At 43.5% G+C, this 19,103-nt stretch overlaps 1 protein-coding gene across 1 annotated transcript in view; it reads left to right on the plus strand.

Annotated features, from left to right (window-relative positions):
* Window positions 1-4,847: 4,847 nt before the first annotated feature.
* The window catches only part of Slc1a3 (solute carrier family 1 member 3), a 74,501-nt gene continuing 60,245 nt past the window's right edge, over window positions 4,848-19,103 (plus strand). Inside the window, exons 1-2 of the mRNA XM_021663348.2 lie at window positions 4,848-5,034; window positions 6,499-6,778. Coding sequence (XP_021519023.1) covers window positions 6,598-6,778 — 181 coding nt within the window. The 5' untranslated portion in view covers window positions 4,848-5,034; window positions 6,499-6,597. The remainder of the gene's footprint in view (window positions 5,035-6,498; window positions 6,779-19,103) is intronic.

Raw genomic sequence — 19,103 nt, forward strand, 5'->3', positions numbered from 1 at the left:
TGGGGAAAATATGTTTTACAATATAAGGAATGATGAAATTTGTACTACAAAGCAGACCCCTTTTAACTTTCATATAAAGGAAATCCATTGGGTTTTCTTTTCTTTCTCTCTCTCTTACTCTCTCTTTCTTTCTCTTTTCTTTTTGTTCCTCGAGACAGGGTTTCTCTCCGTAGCCTTGGCTGTCCTGGACTTGCTCTGTAGACCAGGCTGGCCTCAAACTCAAAGAGATCCACCTTCCTCTCCTCCCAGAGTGCTGGAATTACAGAAAACATCATTGTGCCCAACCCATCTGGGTTTTTTGTAAAGTCCTGATTATGTCCAGATCTTACCTAATTTGTAATAAAAATGATAGGCATAACTTCTCACTATTTGGTTATCTGTTTATGGGACTCCTCCTGTTTTTTATTTTCTTTCTTATATAAAGTTTCTCTGGGCCCCTACCTTTGCTCTCCTTTTAGGTCTCTCTCTCTCTCTCTTTCTCTGTGTGCATGTGTGTGTGTGTGTGTGTGTGTGTGTGTGTGTGTTACAGCAGCCCTGGCTGTCCTGGAACTCACTCTGTAGACCAGGCTGTCCTCAAACTCAAAGAGCTCCACCTACCTCTGCCTCCCAAATAGGATTAAAGGCATGCACCACCACACCCAGCTTTTTAAATTTTAGATTTATTTATTTTATATATAAGGGTATCTTGCCTGCATATATGTATGTGCCCAAGACAACCAGAGAGGAGGTTGCATCCTCTTGAACTGGAGTTATAGATGGTTGTGAGCCACCATGTGGGTGATGGCATGCAAACCCTAGTCCTCTGAAAGAGCAGTACATGCTCTTAACCGCTGAGCCCCCTCTTGCACCTCTCTGACCCCTTCTTAAGCTCCATAAGAGGTCAAACCATTGCTGAGATAGAGACACATGCTGGCAATAAAAAACAGTCAAGCAGGCAGGCCAAATGACCTGGAGAGAAAGTCTCACTAAGAAGAGGCCATGACTCTTCATCATGGATGCCTTCAAAGCCCTTGATGTTGTGAGACTTCCCCCATTCCTCAACAGAATACAAGTTTTTGTTTGAATGTGAGCCTTCTCTTGTTCACGTTTCTCTTTTCAGCTTCCTAACTCAAAGGTTAACACCCTACCTAAAATTAAAATTACCCCTGTGTGCTTATTTCTTATGACTCCCACTATAGTTCAAGGTCTTCTTCAGAGAGGGCAGGGTTGAGTCTGGGTCTTATTCACCTGGAACACACTATGTGTCCAGTCTGGTTGTAACTTCTGGGTGCTGTTGCCTCAGTCTCCCTAACACAGGACTACAGGCAGGAGCCACGAGACCAGGCTCAGTTTAAGGTCTCAGTGATGCATGGGGCCATTCTCCCTCTTCTCAGAAGAAATCCCCCTTCTCCCCTCAGTGTAGCCCTTCACCTGCCAGGGCAGCTCCAGGACTGCGCGTACAGTGTGAGTCCACAGAGCCCCAACTCTCATCTTGTCCTCAATCTCACTAGCTAACTGGCTAATGGGGCTCCCTGTGGAATTCCCACAACACTCCCTGGTCTGCTGTATAATGTTTGTGGATGTGTGGTTAAGAAAGAACCCAACACTTGAATCACAGTGACTGCTTCATGCTGGTTGAATGAACCCACGAATGAACGAATGAACACGAGAAACACGTAAACCTCCACAGTCAGAAGAGTTGCGTTTTTCAGCCTTCATATGATTTTAAAATAAAGCCCAGTCAGTTAAAAACACGGCAAGCCAGGGGTTCACTACAGATATTTCTGGGGTATGTGTGTACGTATACAACAGAATAAAATACCACCTATCTTCAGCCATGTATCAATTCCTGCTCTCTCTAGCTGGTCAACAGTTAGGCACTGAGGACAAGTCAGGTCCTTCCCTTTCCCTAGTTAGACTACGGGCTCAACAGTCTGAAGTCGAAAACGCATGAAGATCAGCACTTATGTCACCATCACCACTGCAAGCCAGGTAAGGGGGAGGGATTCATTTACAGATGTATTGCTTTGTTGGTACATTGTCCTGTTCTTCTGTAGAAAAAGAATTTACCTAAACCACAGGTTGTTGTTGCTTGCTCAAGAGAAAAATTTGGCCAATTTTCTCAAAAACAAACAGCATTTGCCACCCGTGTGTGTTTGTTTGGGGGTTTTATTTGCTTTCATCTGGAACTTCAACGCTAATATTTCCTAGGCTTCGTGGCTTTAAATGTAAAGCCACAGAGGTTTGTTTATGTCTTAATCTTTCATTTATTTGGTGCTTCTATGAAGGGGGGGGGAATCCTTTTAAAGTGCAGCAGTCCTGCTTATAGAGTGAAGGAGGCAGTGAGAGAAAGACCCAGAACAAATCCAGGTTGCCCCTAAACATTATTGCAGTAGTTTGTTGTTATTTTTTAAGTAACATCCAGAAGAAGTAATTCACAATATTTGGCCCAGACCCAAACCTTGCAGTTCATATGAACTCTGAACTGAGACTCTTTGCATCTCATTTTCTCATTAGGTTTTATTACAAACAACAAAATCTTCAAGGGTGAATAACTTCCTTTCTTTATGAACATCAGACTCCTACATTGTTTGCACAAACTGAAACAGTGAAATTGTTTTAGCTAAGATTTAGGGAGTTGGAAGGAGGGAGGAGGCAAAGAAAAGCCAGGCAGGCTTTTCTCTCTGCTAACCAGAGTGGTTTTCCAGGCCCTTTCCTTGCTGGGTTTGGAAGGCGGAACAGGTGAAGCAGAAATGCTATTGATTTGAAATTCCACTTAAAAGTTTCCTATTTCTCTTTCAAGTTCCCTTAAAATACAAGTCATGTACAGCAGGAAAAAAAAAAAGTACGAGTAGTAGTTCCAAATGCATGAGTCAGGTCAAGATGGTAGTCTGTGCTACCACATTCAAGGTAGCAATAGAAAAACAAACAGCTTCGATTTACCACGGGGAAGTGGAAAATACGGGATATAATCTCTTAGATTATCTCAGCCATTCATAAGAATTGCTTAACATTCGCTATTTATCAGACACAAGACAGGCTCTTGTCCTCAAAGCACTTATCATTTAGTTGAGAAGCCCAGACATGATCTTAAAATGAAGGACATAGGGCAAGGCAGCCTGTAATTCATCCTTAAACTACGGGTTGTGACTGTTAAGGGATCTGAGGAACCAGAGGAAAGAGAAGATCACCAAGGGCTGAGTCTGACAAGAGCCCGAATTTCCATTACATTATTAAAGCGGTGTCAAATTAGGAAGCTCTTATAATTTGCTGCTAATTTGTCATGCCGGGCACGCATACAGTTCACCATTGCTTTCCAACCAGTAGCTCCTCCAAAGCACATACATGAACGATTAAGGCTGGCAGGGAACATATTATATATATATATATCCCTGGATTTGCTAATGAGGAACAAAAATTCATACTTTGGTGTTGGATGCCAGACACAAAAACTGAGCAGACTTTGGGTGGGGAGCTTAGTGAAGGAGCAGATGGGAGTACTGCCTGCGATCTTGGGTCTGTGTTCAGGTTCCCAACGAGCCGTTTTCTTTCACCTCAACAAGTTTTTAAATTTGGAGAAGGGGGGATAAGTCACTCCCAAGTCATTTTCAATTTGTAGGTTGTCTACAGTTCATTTCCCTTTTAAGAAATAGGCAAAGCCATGTGGTGGTGGCACACACCTTTAATCCCAGCACTTGGGAGGCAGAGGCAGGTGGATTTTTTTAGTTCGAGGCCAGCCTGGTCTACAGAGTTCCAGGACAGCCAACGCTACACAGAAAAACCCTGTCTCGAATACCCAAAAAACAAACAAACACCAAAAACAGGGGAAAAAAAGAAAAATAAAAATAGCCAGGAAAGTACTAATTTTAGCCTCAAAAACCAAGAGAACTTTCTAACTCATGAAAATGATGGAAACATTCAGCTTCTTTTAAAACCTAAGCCCACAGAGGAAGACAATACAGCCAGTCCTGATGAGACCTGATAGGCTAGGGTCAGATGGAAGGGGAGGAAGACCTCCCCTATCGGTGGACTAGGGGAGGGGCATGGGAGGGGTTAAGGGAGGGAGGGAGGGTAGGTTTGGGAGGGGATACAAAGTGAATAAACTGTAATCAATAAAAAATAAATTAATTTTTAAAAGCCTAAGCAGTTGAACAGCAACTTACCTTTGGAAAGCACGAGTGTGCATCTGCAATCTTGGTCTTAGGACGCGGTTTACTTTATAGTTTGGCAGCGATCCTGGTCTTTCGGTGTTTCTTACCTTTTCGGTCCGCAGAGCAGGCAGCTAGAGCTCAATTAGATTTGTTAGATCAGAGTTTTAAACTGCTAAAGCAGGGGCGTGTCTCACCTTGTGTTTTGAATAACTTTATACAAGTTGAGAGGGCAGGGTGGCAGTAACCATTCTCCTCTCTACACATAATTGTATTCCGGATCCTTCCAAGAAATTTCAGTTATGTCCCCGGTGCTAAAGGAGTGCGTATGCGCGCGCGCGCTCATGTGTGTGTGTGTGTGTGTGTGTGTGTGTGTGTGTGTTTGGGGTGTGTGGGGGGTGTCACAACAGTTGTATGAACAGGCAAACGAACACCCTCTGACGTCCCCTGGAGGGGAGGAAATCTGAAATAAAGTGAGGTAATTAAACGTGGCCTTGGAGAAGTCTCCCCAACGTTCCAATCGGGACTTCCAAGTGTGTGCGCGCTTCAGTTTTTCCATTCTTCCAGGCCTAATAAAATTGCATTTCTAATAAAAGTGAAAGTGGTCTAAGGAGCAAAACAAAGCCTTAGTGCATGCTTCTGGCGTGCCAAGTTTAATCAATATTCCGGAGCGCTCGGGCTCCCCCTCCTCCCCCGGCTGTTTTCATTTTCCCACTCCCCCTTTCTCCCGCGCAGGCTCCGCCTCTTTTCTTAAGTTGCTTGATAGTAAGTGGCGGTTTCAGAGCACATGCATGTTGTCAGGCTAGCCTGCCCCGCCGCTCGCCGAGCTGCTACTCGGAGCTACCTGCTGGGGAGTGCGCCTCCGCGTCGCCTGGGGCGCCTTCCGCCGCTCGCGGAGCCGGGAAAGGTAAGCGCGGCCGCCGGCGCCCCGCGGGACTCAGGTCGGCGAGCCGCTTTTCGGAGCGCCGAGCGGCCGAGGAGAGCTAGCCATGTTGGTAGGTAAGGTCCTGTTAGGACCGAGCGCCGCCAGCGTGTGCTAACTGCCCCTCTCAGCCCTTCCAGGTGGACTCGGGGGTGGACGGAGATCTGAGATCGAGAATGAAATCAAGGTGGAGCTGGCGTACTTGAAGGCGAACTGACGCGTTAGGGACCTCAAAACTGCTAGTTAAGAAAAAAAAAAAAAATCTGGATTGTCCTCTCTCCTGTCCTTCCCCACCCTCTCAGCTTTTAATCTAGTGTAAAATCTTAAACACATTGAGGGTCCTACTACCCATGACCTCAACCTGCAGCTTTACTGAAAAGCCAAACTGTTAAGTCTTTTTTTTTTTTTTTTTTTTTTGCACTCTCGGATTTGCCGAGAGCCTGCGAGCGCCCGGCTTGCAGCGACCTCCCCCACAGACGCACACGCTGGCTCTGGCTGTGCCAGAGACACACGTCCGCAGGCGCGGCTCATCTCCGCCGAGGGCAGGGATTAGGAATCGGGTCCGGCCGCAGCTGGACGCCCGTGATTTCCAGCAAGGAAAATGGTTCGGCCGTTGCTCTCCTGATAACCTAAGAGCGCGTTAAAGAAACCAGAAACCACACGCTGTAATGTTTGGAATGAAAACTGAATTCTCTCCTCATCCGTTCCAGAAATCCTAAATTCAAAGTACGGAGGCGGCGATGGTTTCCTCAGCAAGCCTCGTGTGACTCGCGGCTTTGCCATAAACACAAACGTTGCTTTATGCTCCTCCGTCTAATGATACGAAAAGGGATTATGATTTCAGATAATTTACAGAGGTGCCTGGGGCAGGGTGCTTATTTCACCGGAAAAAGTCACCCCGTAAAAGCCTCAAATGCGTTTCTATCGACGCCTGGGCACTTGTGTTCTTTTTATGACCGTATTGACATGTTAATCGGCTCATGTTTCTTTCGTAGCGAAATGAATAAATAAAGCAGTGACTCGATTCACGTCAGTGGCTACATGCCAGTATCTCAGTTATCTCAGTCTTTTCTATTGACATAGTTATATCTTCGCCCCGTACAAGACATGCGTTATCGAGGGGAATTTTCTGTCTGTTTAGTTCAGCTGGCCATTTATTGAGTGTGTGGGTTGTTCAAGGCACTTGGCTGAGCTCTGAGAATAGAAGAACCCCTTACTCCTCGAGGGGAAGAGCAAGCTGGAAATCGGAACACGGCTTTTGCTCATCTATTCTGATTGCATGTCCAATTTTTACATAGTCCTGTAAAATCCACACAATCTGGGCTGATACTGCAGCTCTTCAGTCTTCTAGTTCTGGTGCCGTTGACTTACTGCCTGCAGTGACATGAGCCAACACTGATTTCTCAGGCCAGGAGGCTGTAACTTTTGTCCCTCTCTGTTGCATTCTAGTTGTATTCTCTAACACCGAAGAGGAGATTTCACTTTCTGGGGACAGTTTCGAGACCCTGAAGTACAAGGACGTGTGTGATATTCCTAGAAAGATAAAACATGACAAAGAGCAATGGAGAAGAGCCCAGGATGGGAGGCAGGATGGAAAGGTTCCAGCAAGGAGTCCGAAAGCGCACGCTCCTGGCCAAGAAGAAAGTACAGAACCTCACGAAGGAGGACGTTAAGAGTTACCTGGTTCGGAATGCTTTCGTGCTGCTCACAGTCTCTGCCGTCATTGTGGGTGAGTCACTTGACCAAAACTGAAATTACAAAAAGCCTGTATCCTGTTTCTGTGGGGCATTTGCACGCCCGGGAGTGTTATCAGATAGGCTGATTGTAGGTATTCAAACTGACAGTTCAGGATCTCCTCTGCATTTGAAAAGGTTTTTCCCCCTTCCCTGAAACAAACAAACAAAAAAGTTTGTTGGGAACCATCTGTGCTAAACATGTGAAAGAATTGTTAGCGAGTGTTTTACGCGTCCACTGATGGTGTAAAGAGAAATAAATCAAATGCCTTCCCATGCCATGTGAGGATAAGAGTGATAAACTGAATCATTAGGCAGGCCAGACGTGGCCAAAATATTATCAGTATTATACAATGCCACTTTTACTTAAAATTGATTTATGTGGTTACTGTACCCAAGATGAATCGTGGGTGTCTGATAATAATCGTATCCTAGCTGGGGCTGACTTGATGCTGAATATTGTTGTTTAAAAATGGAAGTTAAACCTGGCCTGTGTTTGCACACTCTCACGCGGTGACTTGAAGGTAAACTGGGAAAATGCTAACACAGGTCTCTTTCATTCCTTGCTTCACAGAGCCTACCATAGCTCGCTGCATCATTTTTTAAATATTCCAGTCCCTTACTAATTTAGCATGGTTGTCAGCAATCTGTATTAATAAACCCTTATTTGCTTGGTTTATAGCCATTTGAAGTTTTACTTTATTACTTATAGTCAACACAAACCTTACCTTAAAATGATGACGAAAAAACTAAATATTTGAAATTTTTGATCAAGCAGTGTAGACATCCTTAGACTGGAGACATGTAAACTAATACCAAGTCCTCACATAAATTTCTTCCAATTTGTCACCAAAAGGTGTTCATGTAACATTTGAATCACTGCTTTGTAATTAGCTGAGATATCCATACTTTTTAAAGAATTAAGCTGGGTGTGATGGTGCCCACCTTTAATCCCAGCACTCAGGGAGGCAGAGGCAGGTGGATTGCTGTGAGTTCAAGGCCAGCAAAGTCTAAAAAGTGAGTCCAGAACAGCCAAGGCTACACAGAGAAACCCTATCGCAAAAAAACCAAAATAATAACAATGACTTCATAAAATATTAAGAAAGTTGTATAACTGTGGAGAGAGTTGATTTTATGAATGGCCAACAAAGAGGAAGACAGCAGGAGAGAAAAGTTCGTCATAGACCTCAGATTTCTCCCATTTTAATGCCATTGGCCCTTTTTAGTAGTGGTTGCTTAATGAGCTTCCAATTCATTGAAAAAACACTCACAGGTAACATGTCCTGATTGAGCCAGAGAAATAATAGCTTTGTTCAGTAGGCTCCCAGCTTTGCATCCGTTCCAGGAAAAAGAGTTTTAACACTGTCCTTTTCCTGGGAGCCAATGCAAATGGCAGTGTTCCTGCCTCATTTTATGCTCTGAATCACAGTCGTCGTTAAACCAAGAGATAAGTTTTGACATATGCTTTTGCTAGTCTTTATTGAAGACAGTCCAGATACCTTCCGGGGTGGGGTTTTGCATGCTCTCACCTGTGGTGGAGGGTGTGATGCCATAGACACCCTCCTTTTATGGAAGACACTAGTCACAAAGAGATGGAGTAGCCTGCCCAAAGTCAGGATGCTGGAGAAGAGAAGTGAAGTCACCTAGTGACAGACACTGTTCTCCTGGCAGAAGAGCCATCTTGCCCTCATTCATGCTGACTACCGACTTGTCTGAGAGATGCTAAGAGGGGAAATTCCATGTGGTGTGGAGGCTAGGGAGGCAGCTCTGCTAGAGGCAGCCATACAACATAAGCACTCTACCATTTAAGGGGGAAAAATGATCAGTCTTCTACAATTAACTCTCATTCCTCACACCCATTTAATTAATTATTGCATTGCAATATGTATGGAGTACAGTAAGTTAGGAAAAGAGACTGAACTGCCTATTCAAAATGGTATTCTAAACACCCAAAGAGTCCAATCTGAAGACAGAAATATTTCCACTAAAGAATAGGGGAATGGGAAGGAGTAGAGCATTGAGTGGAAGTCAGATTAATAGAGAAGGAAGTTGCTAAATACAGAGGAACAGCATCGTTCCTAACAAGAAGAAACCGCCAGGAATTAAAGGTCAGTTTTCTCTAGAGCTCTTACTTCTTAGCCCAGTGGGGCCTTTCCTCAGATTTGTGAGAACTGCAGTCAAAGTTGGCGGAGCTGAGGTAGATAAATTGGCTGGATGCCCTCATGGTTGGCTTTAATGATGGAAACTGAGGAGTTAGGAGCAGTAAGAAGAAGGCACTGACAAAGAAACACACACAAAAAAGCTCATTGACAGTCAGAGAGACCACCGAGTTTACACCAAAGGTCCTGAATAGCAAACAGACAACTTCTAAGCAAACAGATTTAGGAGAAAAAGGAAGATGCCTTTTGTTATCTGTTGGTATGTCTTCCGCTGAGGTCTAGCGGCAACAAAGGCTCCACTTGTCATAAGAGGCCATGCCTACATTAGCCCTTAACAAAATAATGGGGAAGGGATATGTCTGGACATCAGTTCTTTATTTGAACACAAATGGGGGAAGACAGATGCCAGCAAGAGAATAAGAAATTATTTCCCCCAAATCTGATGGAGAAACATAGATATTAGTTTCCAAATTCTTAGGCATTGTCAGCACTCAGGAAAAGAAGGTGCTTAAAAGTTTATCCAATTCATTTTGTTTTTCCAAATAAGATGAATATGCATTTAATGTTAAAATGGAAACTAGACAGAAATACTGTGGGTAAGGGATAAGAAACATGTGAACCCATGACTCTGGAATAGAGCAGAGAATTGTAGTTATTTCAGCATCACTTCCTCTTCAAGTTTAAACCGTGCAGTTGTTTGCCATTTCTAAGCCATGGCAAGGTGTGCGCATGTTGTGCTATGACAAAAGCTCATATGTAACTGGGGAAAGTTGGCAGCGTGATAGAAGACAGCAGCAAGCTCCAATTCCCTTTGGAAGAGTTCAAGAGGAAAGCCTTAGAAAGCATGTATCTTCCTCGTTACTGGTGTGATAAACAGCACACCAGGAAGAAGGGTGGCTATTTGCCTTCCTCTAGAAAGTACTTTCTCATCCCCAACCATGGTTAATTATGCTAGAGTGACCTCATATCTTACTAAAAGAAAGGGAAAATTCCTTGTGTTATTGAAGACACAGAATGTACCCCTGTCAAGAGAATGTGTTTTCACAACAAATCAACCAGGAGTTAGAGGGCCATGAGATCAACTGCAAGGGATGGGAATTGGGACATAGTACTCGTCAGATCAACACAGCAGTTTCACCTGAGAACGCCCGTGCAGGCGCAGGTGGCGCCTTCATTTGCTCTCGGTCTTACTGCTGGTATACACACAAAGAAAGTTGGCATCTGTGTAGCCGTTACCTGAGTTTGAAAGAAATTGACTTTTCAGAAAGTAAAATATATTGACTACATTTTAGTAAATTATCTCCTCCAATTCTCTAACTTCTTTTGGCAGTAAACTTAAGTAGGCTAAAATTCAGTGTAATTCAATAACATCTCAAGAAATTGGCCATTGTGGATGCCTCTTGGAACAGAAGATGGGTGTCTGGAGAGTTCGGCAGAAGGGATATTACTTTCCTCTGGTTAAGTTTCTGTATAGTTTGAAATTTCTATCTCATTATACACTATCAAGTGTATCTTTCCTCTTTTAAAGTACATATACAAAAATTCAATGTTATTTACCAATTTAACAATTACTGAAGGCTGTGTATTTGGTTCTGTGCTTTGCAATGAGTTTCCCTGATCTCAAGTAGTTTACTGGGAGAGATGGATGAAAAAGCAAGATGGAAAGGAAATATACAAGAGCCAAAGTTTATAAGCTAAACCTTTAAAATCAAATAATATACACATTTGTTGTAGTAGATGCCTCTTTGTGTAATAGTACCCCAGAGGTTCCCATTTTTTCATTGGTTTGAGGACCCTAAATGTACCGTATTAATAATAACTGAGTTTAGGCTTTTGATAAAGAATATACCTGGACCCCTACATTAGTTGTATTATTCTATATCGGTGCGATTCTAGACGAAGTATTTGGTCTCTCTGAGGCTTGGTTTCCTCATCTTTTGTCACAGTTACATTCGGCTAACAATGTCAGCTACCCTCGAGTTGGGTGCCACTCAGGTCTCTGTATTAACTTTGCTTAAACCTCACAACAACCAGAGAAGGAAGCACCTTTACTACACTTGTTTTGTAGATGAGGAAACTAAAACACAGACACATTTCCAGTGTTGATGCATACTGAGGAGGATTCTAGGCAGACACAGTGACACAGAAAATTCAGGATGCAAGACCCTTTGGACCCAAGAACCAGAGTGAGAGAGAGCCCATGAGGATCTCACACACACACAGACACACACGCACACACATGCATGCACACGCACACACTGATCCCACTCTAGCTCCAGCTTCATACCGTTATGCACACCATTTGTATGCCAGTGCCAGGGGTTGTTTATCCTCGCTTTGCTGTCAGCTACCTCAAGGCCTACACTGAGTCCTCCATTGTGAGAAATGAGAAACAGAGACTGAGATCATTACAAAGGGCGCTTGTGAGACTTGATGGCTAAATGAAAGAGGATGGTGGCCCGATTCTCATATGGCCAAGTGGTTGAATACAAGAATTAGGATACAGGAGAAAGATCCAAGTATCAGAGTGTGTTCCAGTAACGTGCTGTTTGGGCACTCGTTGAGTCTGAGGGCGGCGAATGCACCTACTAGATGGTGGAAGGGGCTCACTGCCATAAACTCAGACTGCACTCCTACCACGCTGAGGATAGGGATGGCTTTGGATCATGAGCAAGTTATTAGTGTATCAGGCCGTCATCCTGCACATGCTCAGTCCTTCATGCCTGAAAGGAGTCATTGCTCAGAAATTCTGTCATATAGCCTGAGCCTCAGACACTTGCACCGTTCCAGCTGGCTGGGTTAGCCAAGTAAGTTAAGCCACGTGGCTGTGAGATGGTTTACTATCCTCTGGCGGACTGAGGAGACTGCTAAGTGAGGCCACACTGGTCTCCTGCTTGTGTCGTGGAGTGGGCACCTTTTGACACCCATGTTGGTGTCAAACTGAAGCCCCCGGCAGTGGGCATCTCCACACAGGCTGACCAACAGGAATCCAGAGAGTAGTAGACAGGTTTTAGGTACCATGGTTTCTTCAACTTTTCTGGAAGAGGAGAGCAAACTTCAGAAAGCTGGGAGGAATGATAAGCCTGGCAAGCCGTCCCCTGGCATCTTTAGAGCCATCTGTGCTGTCATCCATCAGAGGCTTCTGGCCAGGAGACTTGGAGGAAAGGAAGCCATTGATTTCTAGTTCTTACTCTGGAGAAGTAACAGAAGGATTGGGGGTAAGAACTGAGTGTCTGTACTCCCCCACACCCCCCACACACTCAGAAGCAGAACTGCAGAAGGCTATCAGGGCTGACAGGGGTAAATATCTGGCTTACATGCCAACTAAAGCCTTTCAGGGAGTCACCACCTTTGCACCACTGCTAGCTTCTGGAACTGGACTATCTAAGTTTATAGCCAGTTTCTGTATCCAAATCTGTTTCTTTACACGCAAAAACTCTGACTGGTTCTATAGCCAAGTTCTGCCTCATGTAAGCCATGAAACCTTAAGGAATTTCGCTCTGTGTTTGACCAAAGTGTCTCCACAGGAAATGCAAAGCTCTTACTTGTTGCCATGGCAGAGAGCCATATTATGTGCTGATTTGGTGGATCTCATGGGCTAGAAAAGCCAGACCCAGGGATTTAGGGGAATAAAGCACGAGGATGAAAGAAGAGATTTAACATGTTTTAGGTTCAAGAGATGGAGTTTGTGTTTCTTTGGCTGGAGAAGAGAACCTAGAGAGTTGTAGGAAGAGACTTGATAGTTGTAAAGAGAGTTTGAGAGGCAGAAATGAAAGCAAGAGAGTGATACAGCCATTTTCTGACCCTTTCCACATGGCCTCTTGAGCAGAACCAGGACAAATCTCCAGGCAGCCATTATCATCAGAGCACAGACTAACCTAACCGAGTGGAAGGAGCTCCTGATGGGAGGGGAGTTGCTTCCCAAGAGTGCTGGTCAAGTTGCTTTGAAGCTGACTGAAGACTTGATGCTCATAGATTATCTCTGGGTTTTACGTTGCTCTGTTTTCCTCACTGTCAATTCAGACACAGAGAAAACCGAGCAAGCCATTTCTAATTGGGTGATCAAATTGCTCAGAACAATTACCTACAGTAACAACTCCTTCCATCTTCACAAGGTTACAGTTTATGAAGTACCTGCTCTCTGTAGCAGTGTAAGCCACAGCCAGCCCACCCACTGCCTGGTTCTGCAGCTATCTGGAATGCAGCTCAGAAGCACTGGGCACCTTAATGTCCTGGTTACAGCCCCTGCCCTCCACACACTTACTTGATGATTGAATATCAATCTCTTGGCCTCATATCTCCTCGTCACTTAAGTTTGAACTAATGTCCTCTTCCAACCTCTACATTACAATATTTGAAGCATCTCACCTTTCTCTAAATTATCAGGATGTATGGAATGTTTCCATGTATGTTTATTTCCATGCTAACACAGACCACAGCAGGACCCTTTTCCTGGGCTTGATGATCTCCTACTCCCTTGAGTCAGTTTCTCCAATGAAACAAGCCTTGTCTCCTTGTGACTCTTCCAGGGTCATCATGTATCTGGCCATGTGTCTGATGATGAGTGTTTCCTCACCAGGGTTTAAGGACATAGGAAGAGCACACTGCAAAAGCCACGTCTGCTCATTGGCCAAGGATCAGTGATGGAACATAGGGAGTCTTTGGTTTTGAACTCATATAAACAAGATTGTAAAGAGTTCATGTTGTGTGGGGGAGGCACCCTCTTTGCCAAGTTGTACATTCCAGGTGTGAGAGTGAACTGTATTTATAGAGCAGTGGGATGCTATCATTCATCAGGTATTTGTTTTGGCAGCTGTAATGCTGTGTCATTGCCAGGAGATGAGGAAACACACAAAGCATTTCAGGGCACCAAGTTTAGCCATTATACTCATTAAATACAAGAATTATGAGTTTTTATATCAAGGTATAAGGCTATCAAAATTGCCCAGGGCTTATTTCCAAGGCCAAGAGCAGTCCCATATCTATGACTAATCAAAAGGTGTGCTCTTCAAAGGTGATTGCTCAGGCCAAGGAAGTACATGAAGTCGCTCAGATTTATACAGCAAAAATGTCTTCATGTAAGTAAACCGTTTGAGACTAGAAAGCCACATATGGTAAATATTTATTTATTTTTTAGTTCTTAAAGTTCTGAAAAGATTAAATATTGTAAAGAATTATTCACATCCTAAAGAATAAAAAAAGAGATACTCAAGGAGTTTTGATGAAAAAAAGAGAGAGAAGAATATAATGACCAAATAAGGAAGATTAGATGAGGAAAGATACACCATAGACAGGTTGAGGCAGAGAGGGGAAGGCACTCCCTCTCTTCCTGTGTAGCATATCAAAGACCTGAAAGTAAAGTTAGAAGCAGCGCATTGAGAAGCACAATCAAGTTTTGAGTTTCAAGGCTGAGCTCTTGTCTCTAGAGAAGCAACTCCACTTTCTTTCTCCCCAAGAGACTTCTTGGGTTCGCCTTGGGCTTCCAGGCCACTGACTGTGGCTCTTCCTAGAGAAAGCACAGGGCTGTGTTAGTGAGAGAGGCTTGTAAGGAGAGGCTCAATTATCCCTAATGAGGGTAGAGATGGGCAGTTCTCGCTCTTCTCATTCAGAAAGAGTGGCCCTGGGTTGTTCATCTTGCATCCCTTAAACCCATCAGTATAGCAAGAAGGAAAAGCCCAGGGGGTCCTATGTTTGAGGAGCTTGCTGCTGCTCTCAGCTTATTGACAGATGTGAAAGAAAGGCATCAAGACTGCAGTTTACTAAGAAACAGCCTGTGACCAGTGTTGCCTTTGTTCTTGTTGATGAACAGGACAGTAAAGGCATCAAGATGGAACTTGTGAGTCTTCTAAGAGATGGCCTGTGACCAAAGCTGACATTTTTGTTGTGGTTGATTCGTCTTTGCTTTTCTGGACTTTCATTTTAAGCTTAAGGAAGATGAAACGAACAAACAAAAAAAAGTACTAGTCCCATAGCTCCAGTGCTCTCCATGAGGTTCTGCGTGGTGGAGAGTACCCCACTTTTGCTGGGGGAGGTACTGTGTTTTCAGCTGGGATGTGGGGTACCTCTAAGGCACATGAGCCAGCAACGACAACTGAATTCTGAGTTGTTCTAGATTCGTTCCTATTGCCAGAGCTGTTGGTCAGAGAGGTCCACTTACAAGTGATAATTATAGGCTTTTCTCTCCACTCTTCAGACTAAGCTAAGTCTTCATGGAAGCCCCTTAAAGCAGAACTTAGGAGGAACGAACTCAGAATGAAAAAGCAACTTTTTAGAAGAAATGAAACGATAATGTAGAAAACAAATTCAATAAGTTTTTTTTTTTTTTAAGTTGGAAGTTTTGGTGGCTTAGTCATTTATGTCCTTATTGAATGAACATAAAAACAAGAATATGCTTATTTTTTATAATTCTGGGATAGGTTTTTTTTCCCCCCCGCTTGTACACAAATAATAGCACGGTATAAAAACTTTCTGCCTTTATTTCCTCCTATATGTTGGATGTTATTTCTTATTGATACATAGAAGTTCCTCATTATCTCTAATCTACAGTGTCTGTCGATACCATAACTTATTTAAGCAATTCCTGGTTGATGGACATTTGGATTGTTTTAGCCTTTATATATATATCATTGTAAAAACAGTGTGCTGGATAATATTGTATTGGATAAATAGTCTACTATTATTTCATTCTGGTAAAATAGATCTGTGGGTTAGATCCTTAGAAATAAAATTGATATGTCTGAAGAAGTTTTGATAAGTATATATAATTTCTGTCCCATAAAGGTTATAGTAATTTGCTTCTCTGAATTGTATGTTTTGGTTTTTAAGTTGTTTGTTTCTATCACTGCCAGATTTAAGAAGGGATGAGCTTTAGGGTGTGTGTCTGTTGGCCAGGTAAGTGAAGGAAAGTAAAGAAACCTTTATAAAGAAAACACAATTTGGGGGCTAGAATTAAGCAAATTCTAGTATTCTGTCATCTTCCAAAATTTGGATTTACCTCAGTTTAAGTGCCCAGAGCTTTTTTTTTTTTTTAAATGTATGAGTCATTCAACTTTCAAAGCACTTTCTTATCTTCCACATCAACCAAAAGGGATGGAGCAAGGTTTTTAGGTTTTCAATCTTTCTGCCTTAAACCTCTCCTTCAGTTTAGCAGTTCAGAAGCTGATGTGCTGCACAACAAGAGCTTTAGAAATAAGAAGCAGCTGGGGATCAGGCTCTAAAAAGGAGCCACTGTCTCCTAGACCAGGCCTAGCTCTTAGATGAGGCATAAAGCCCATGAACAGACTCCCAAAATCCTTGCACCAATAGCCTGAGAATTGAGTACAAGAGGGGCTCACTGAATGCCAGAGAAGATAAAATCCAGAAATAGGAGTAAGCTATGCTATTTGTATTACACAGAGGCGTGTACATGAGTGAGCAGAAGCTCTGAAGGAACAGAAGTGTATAGAGATGGCTCACTGTTCAAGCCTATGACATAGGTGCAAAAGGTACAATGGGCAACTGGAAATGTTTCATCTTTTTCAAAGAAGGGAAGTCGACAGATTCTGATGATGTTGGCTGTGCTTTGTAGGGTATTTTGTTGTTGTTGTTTTTTAAACAACAATATGTTGGACATGTAAAAGACCCTTCTGATTATTTGTAAATTAAATTTTCATTTCACACAGGGCTTCTTTGCGGGGTGGAGGGGAGGAAGTTGATGCTGGGACTTGAACCCAGAGTCAGCATGTGCTTCCAGTCACAGAGAGCTGCACCCCAAATGTTATAATAATGGTTATGCCACGCAACATATCTGGTATAAAGGAAGTTTATTTGGGGGAAAGAGAAGGGGAGAGAAGTTAGGTCCTACAGGAGGAAGGGTAGAGGCAGATGGATGACTGGCCATGTAGACAGGCAGGCAGATAGACAGTCACAGAACCATGAGAGAAGTGGAGAGGGACTGAGAGAGCTGGGAGGTGGGCAGGGTCCTATTATCCTGTGGCACCTGGCAGAGGCAGCAGCTGATGACATAAGAAGTTGCTAGGACCCCGAAAGGCTGGCTGGTGGGATGCCTGGACACTAACGCCAACCTCACATGGAGTTGTTAGTATGCTTTTATTAGGAGAGATCCTGGCTTTTCTCAGAGCTGAAAGGGTCTGCCATTGCTCTCAGTTCCCCATGCACACAGGGGTCTGTGCTCTGGTCATCCATCAGTCACCCTGAGCTGCTTACTCTGAGCACTGAGAGTGGAGCAGGGCAGGAGCAGGTATTTCCCACCTCGGCAACAGGAAATACCAAAGGACAAAAGAATGACCCAGGCCAGAGCCCCAATCTCTGAAGGATGTCTGGGAAAGCCCAGAGGTAGTCTTCAACACAAAGAAGCTCTTACCAGGAAATGCTGGAAAGTTTGAATAGAAACAAAAGACCAGGAACAAGGGCCCAGCAAAACTCTTGGCTAGGTAAATTCACCATCATGCCCTTGGCCTGTTTGTAAAGACAAGCTAATGAAAACTTATGCCCACCAGATTCACCAGGTTGGCCTGAGCCTGGGTAATGACTTCACCAAATTGAGAGACAAATCCTGGAATAGAAATATTTATTTGACCCCTTAAATAATCATTTGTTGCATTCTTGCTATTAAAAACTATCATAGAGGACTAAAGAGATTGCCCAGTGGTTAGGAGCACTCGGTGCTTTTGTAGAGGACCTGATTTCAGTTCCCAGCGCCTTCAAGGCAGCTCACAACCCTCTGTGCCTCCAATTCCAGGAGATCTGATGCCCTCCTCTGCCCTCCACGGACACCAGACACTCAAGCGGTACATACACATACATGCAGGCAAAATACCTCTACGTGTAAAATTAAAAAAATAAACTTAACTAGTAGTCATTGATGAAGCATTTTTTAATGCATATGAAAGAGCTTAGAGTTCATTAGAATAAATAAGCTGAATTAAAGTGAAACATGTAAGATTTATAATGCTTGGGCTTGCATGGTTCTTTTAAACTCAGATCATTTAGCTGAGAATCTTAAAAATCAAAAGGATCTTAGATACCGCCTGTTTCAATCTGTCCCTATTTTGATTTATTTAAATAAATAAATAAATCAAAGAACTCCGGTGAGAGTGTATGACGTGAAGACTGCCAGGGAAACAGGTTGAAAGCTCATTTTGCTCACTACAACACAGATGGTTCATTCTTCCACTGCCTGTCTCATCGGGGAGAAATGACAGATCCTGCAGATTTCATGTGGGGATTAAATCATTTGTAGAAGTTATCCTGTAGCTTAACTTGCTGGTTCAGGCCCCCCAAAACCTCATCACTGAATTCCTGATCTTTCTACAGAACTACACTTGTTCTCTACCTGCCTAAAAAACCCATTATGCAAGAGAATTAGGGCTCTGATCTAAATCAGTCTTCACTTGGGAACCTAAAAACTTAAGCATAGAAGATGTCATAACTTCTGGAGTTGATGAATAAAGGAGATAGAGTCTGTGACTATCTGGGGACAGTGTATTAAAAGGCAGAGGAGCTCGGCAGTGTTAGCCACGGAGAGAGGCACAATTCCACACTGTCGCCAGGAGACATCTGAAGAGTTCACCTAATTTTGCAGGACCTCAACTCAGGTTCAATCTGAGACTCCAGGGCTTCGGCATGAAAGGGATGAGTCAGCATGAAGCAGACCTGCAGTTCATTTAGCACAGAAAGTTGTCAGAGAAAACGCACACGAAAGCACGGGGCAGACTTCCCAAAGAGACGCTGTAGTTTATTATAGACTTGTAAACACAAAGTAGGGTACTCAGGCATGAATACTAACTTTTATTGTTTTATTTTTTTATTTTGGGTTTTTTTGTTTTGTTTTTTGGAGACAGGGTTTCTCTGTGTGCCCCTGGGTATCCTGAGACTCTGTAGACCAGCCTGGCCTTGATCACACAGAGATTTGCCTGCCTCTGCCTCCCAAGTGCTGGGATTAAAGGCATGTGCCACCACTGCCCAGCGGATATGGAATTTCTTAAGGGACAGTCAGCAGCACATGTTTTAACATTAGCCATTCTGTTTTGGTGGCTTTCAAGTGACATCTTAAAGGGTTGCTAAGAACCTCTTCCTTCTCTGTTTGAGGAGTGAGATTATAGGGCAGCTAGGGGTGCCTTGGGCGGGAATATAACCTGAAAGAGTAAAGCCAGGAGCCACT

This window comes from Meriones unguiculatus, chromosome 3 (assembly GCF_030254825.1).
Source record: "Meriones unguiculatus strain TT.TT164.6M chromosome 3, Bangor_MerUng_6.1, whole genome shotgun sequence".
In the NCBI taxonomy this organism is placed as follows: Eukaryota; Metazoa; Chordata; class Mammalia; order Rodentia; family Muridae; genus Meriones; species Meriones unguiculatus.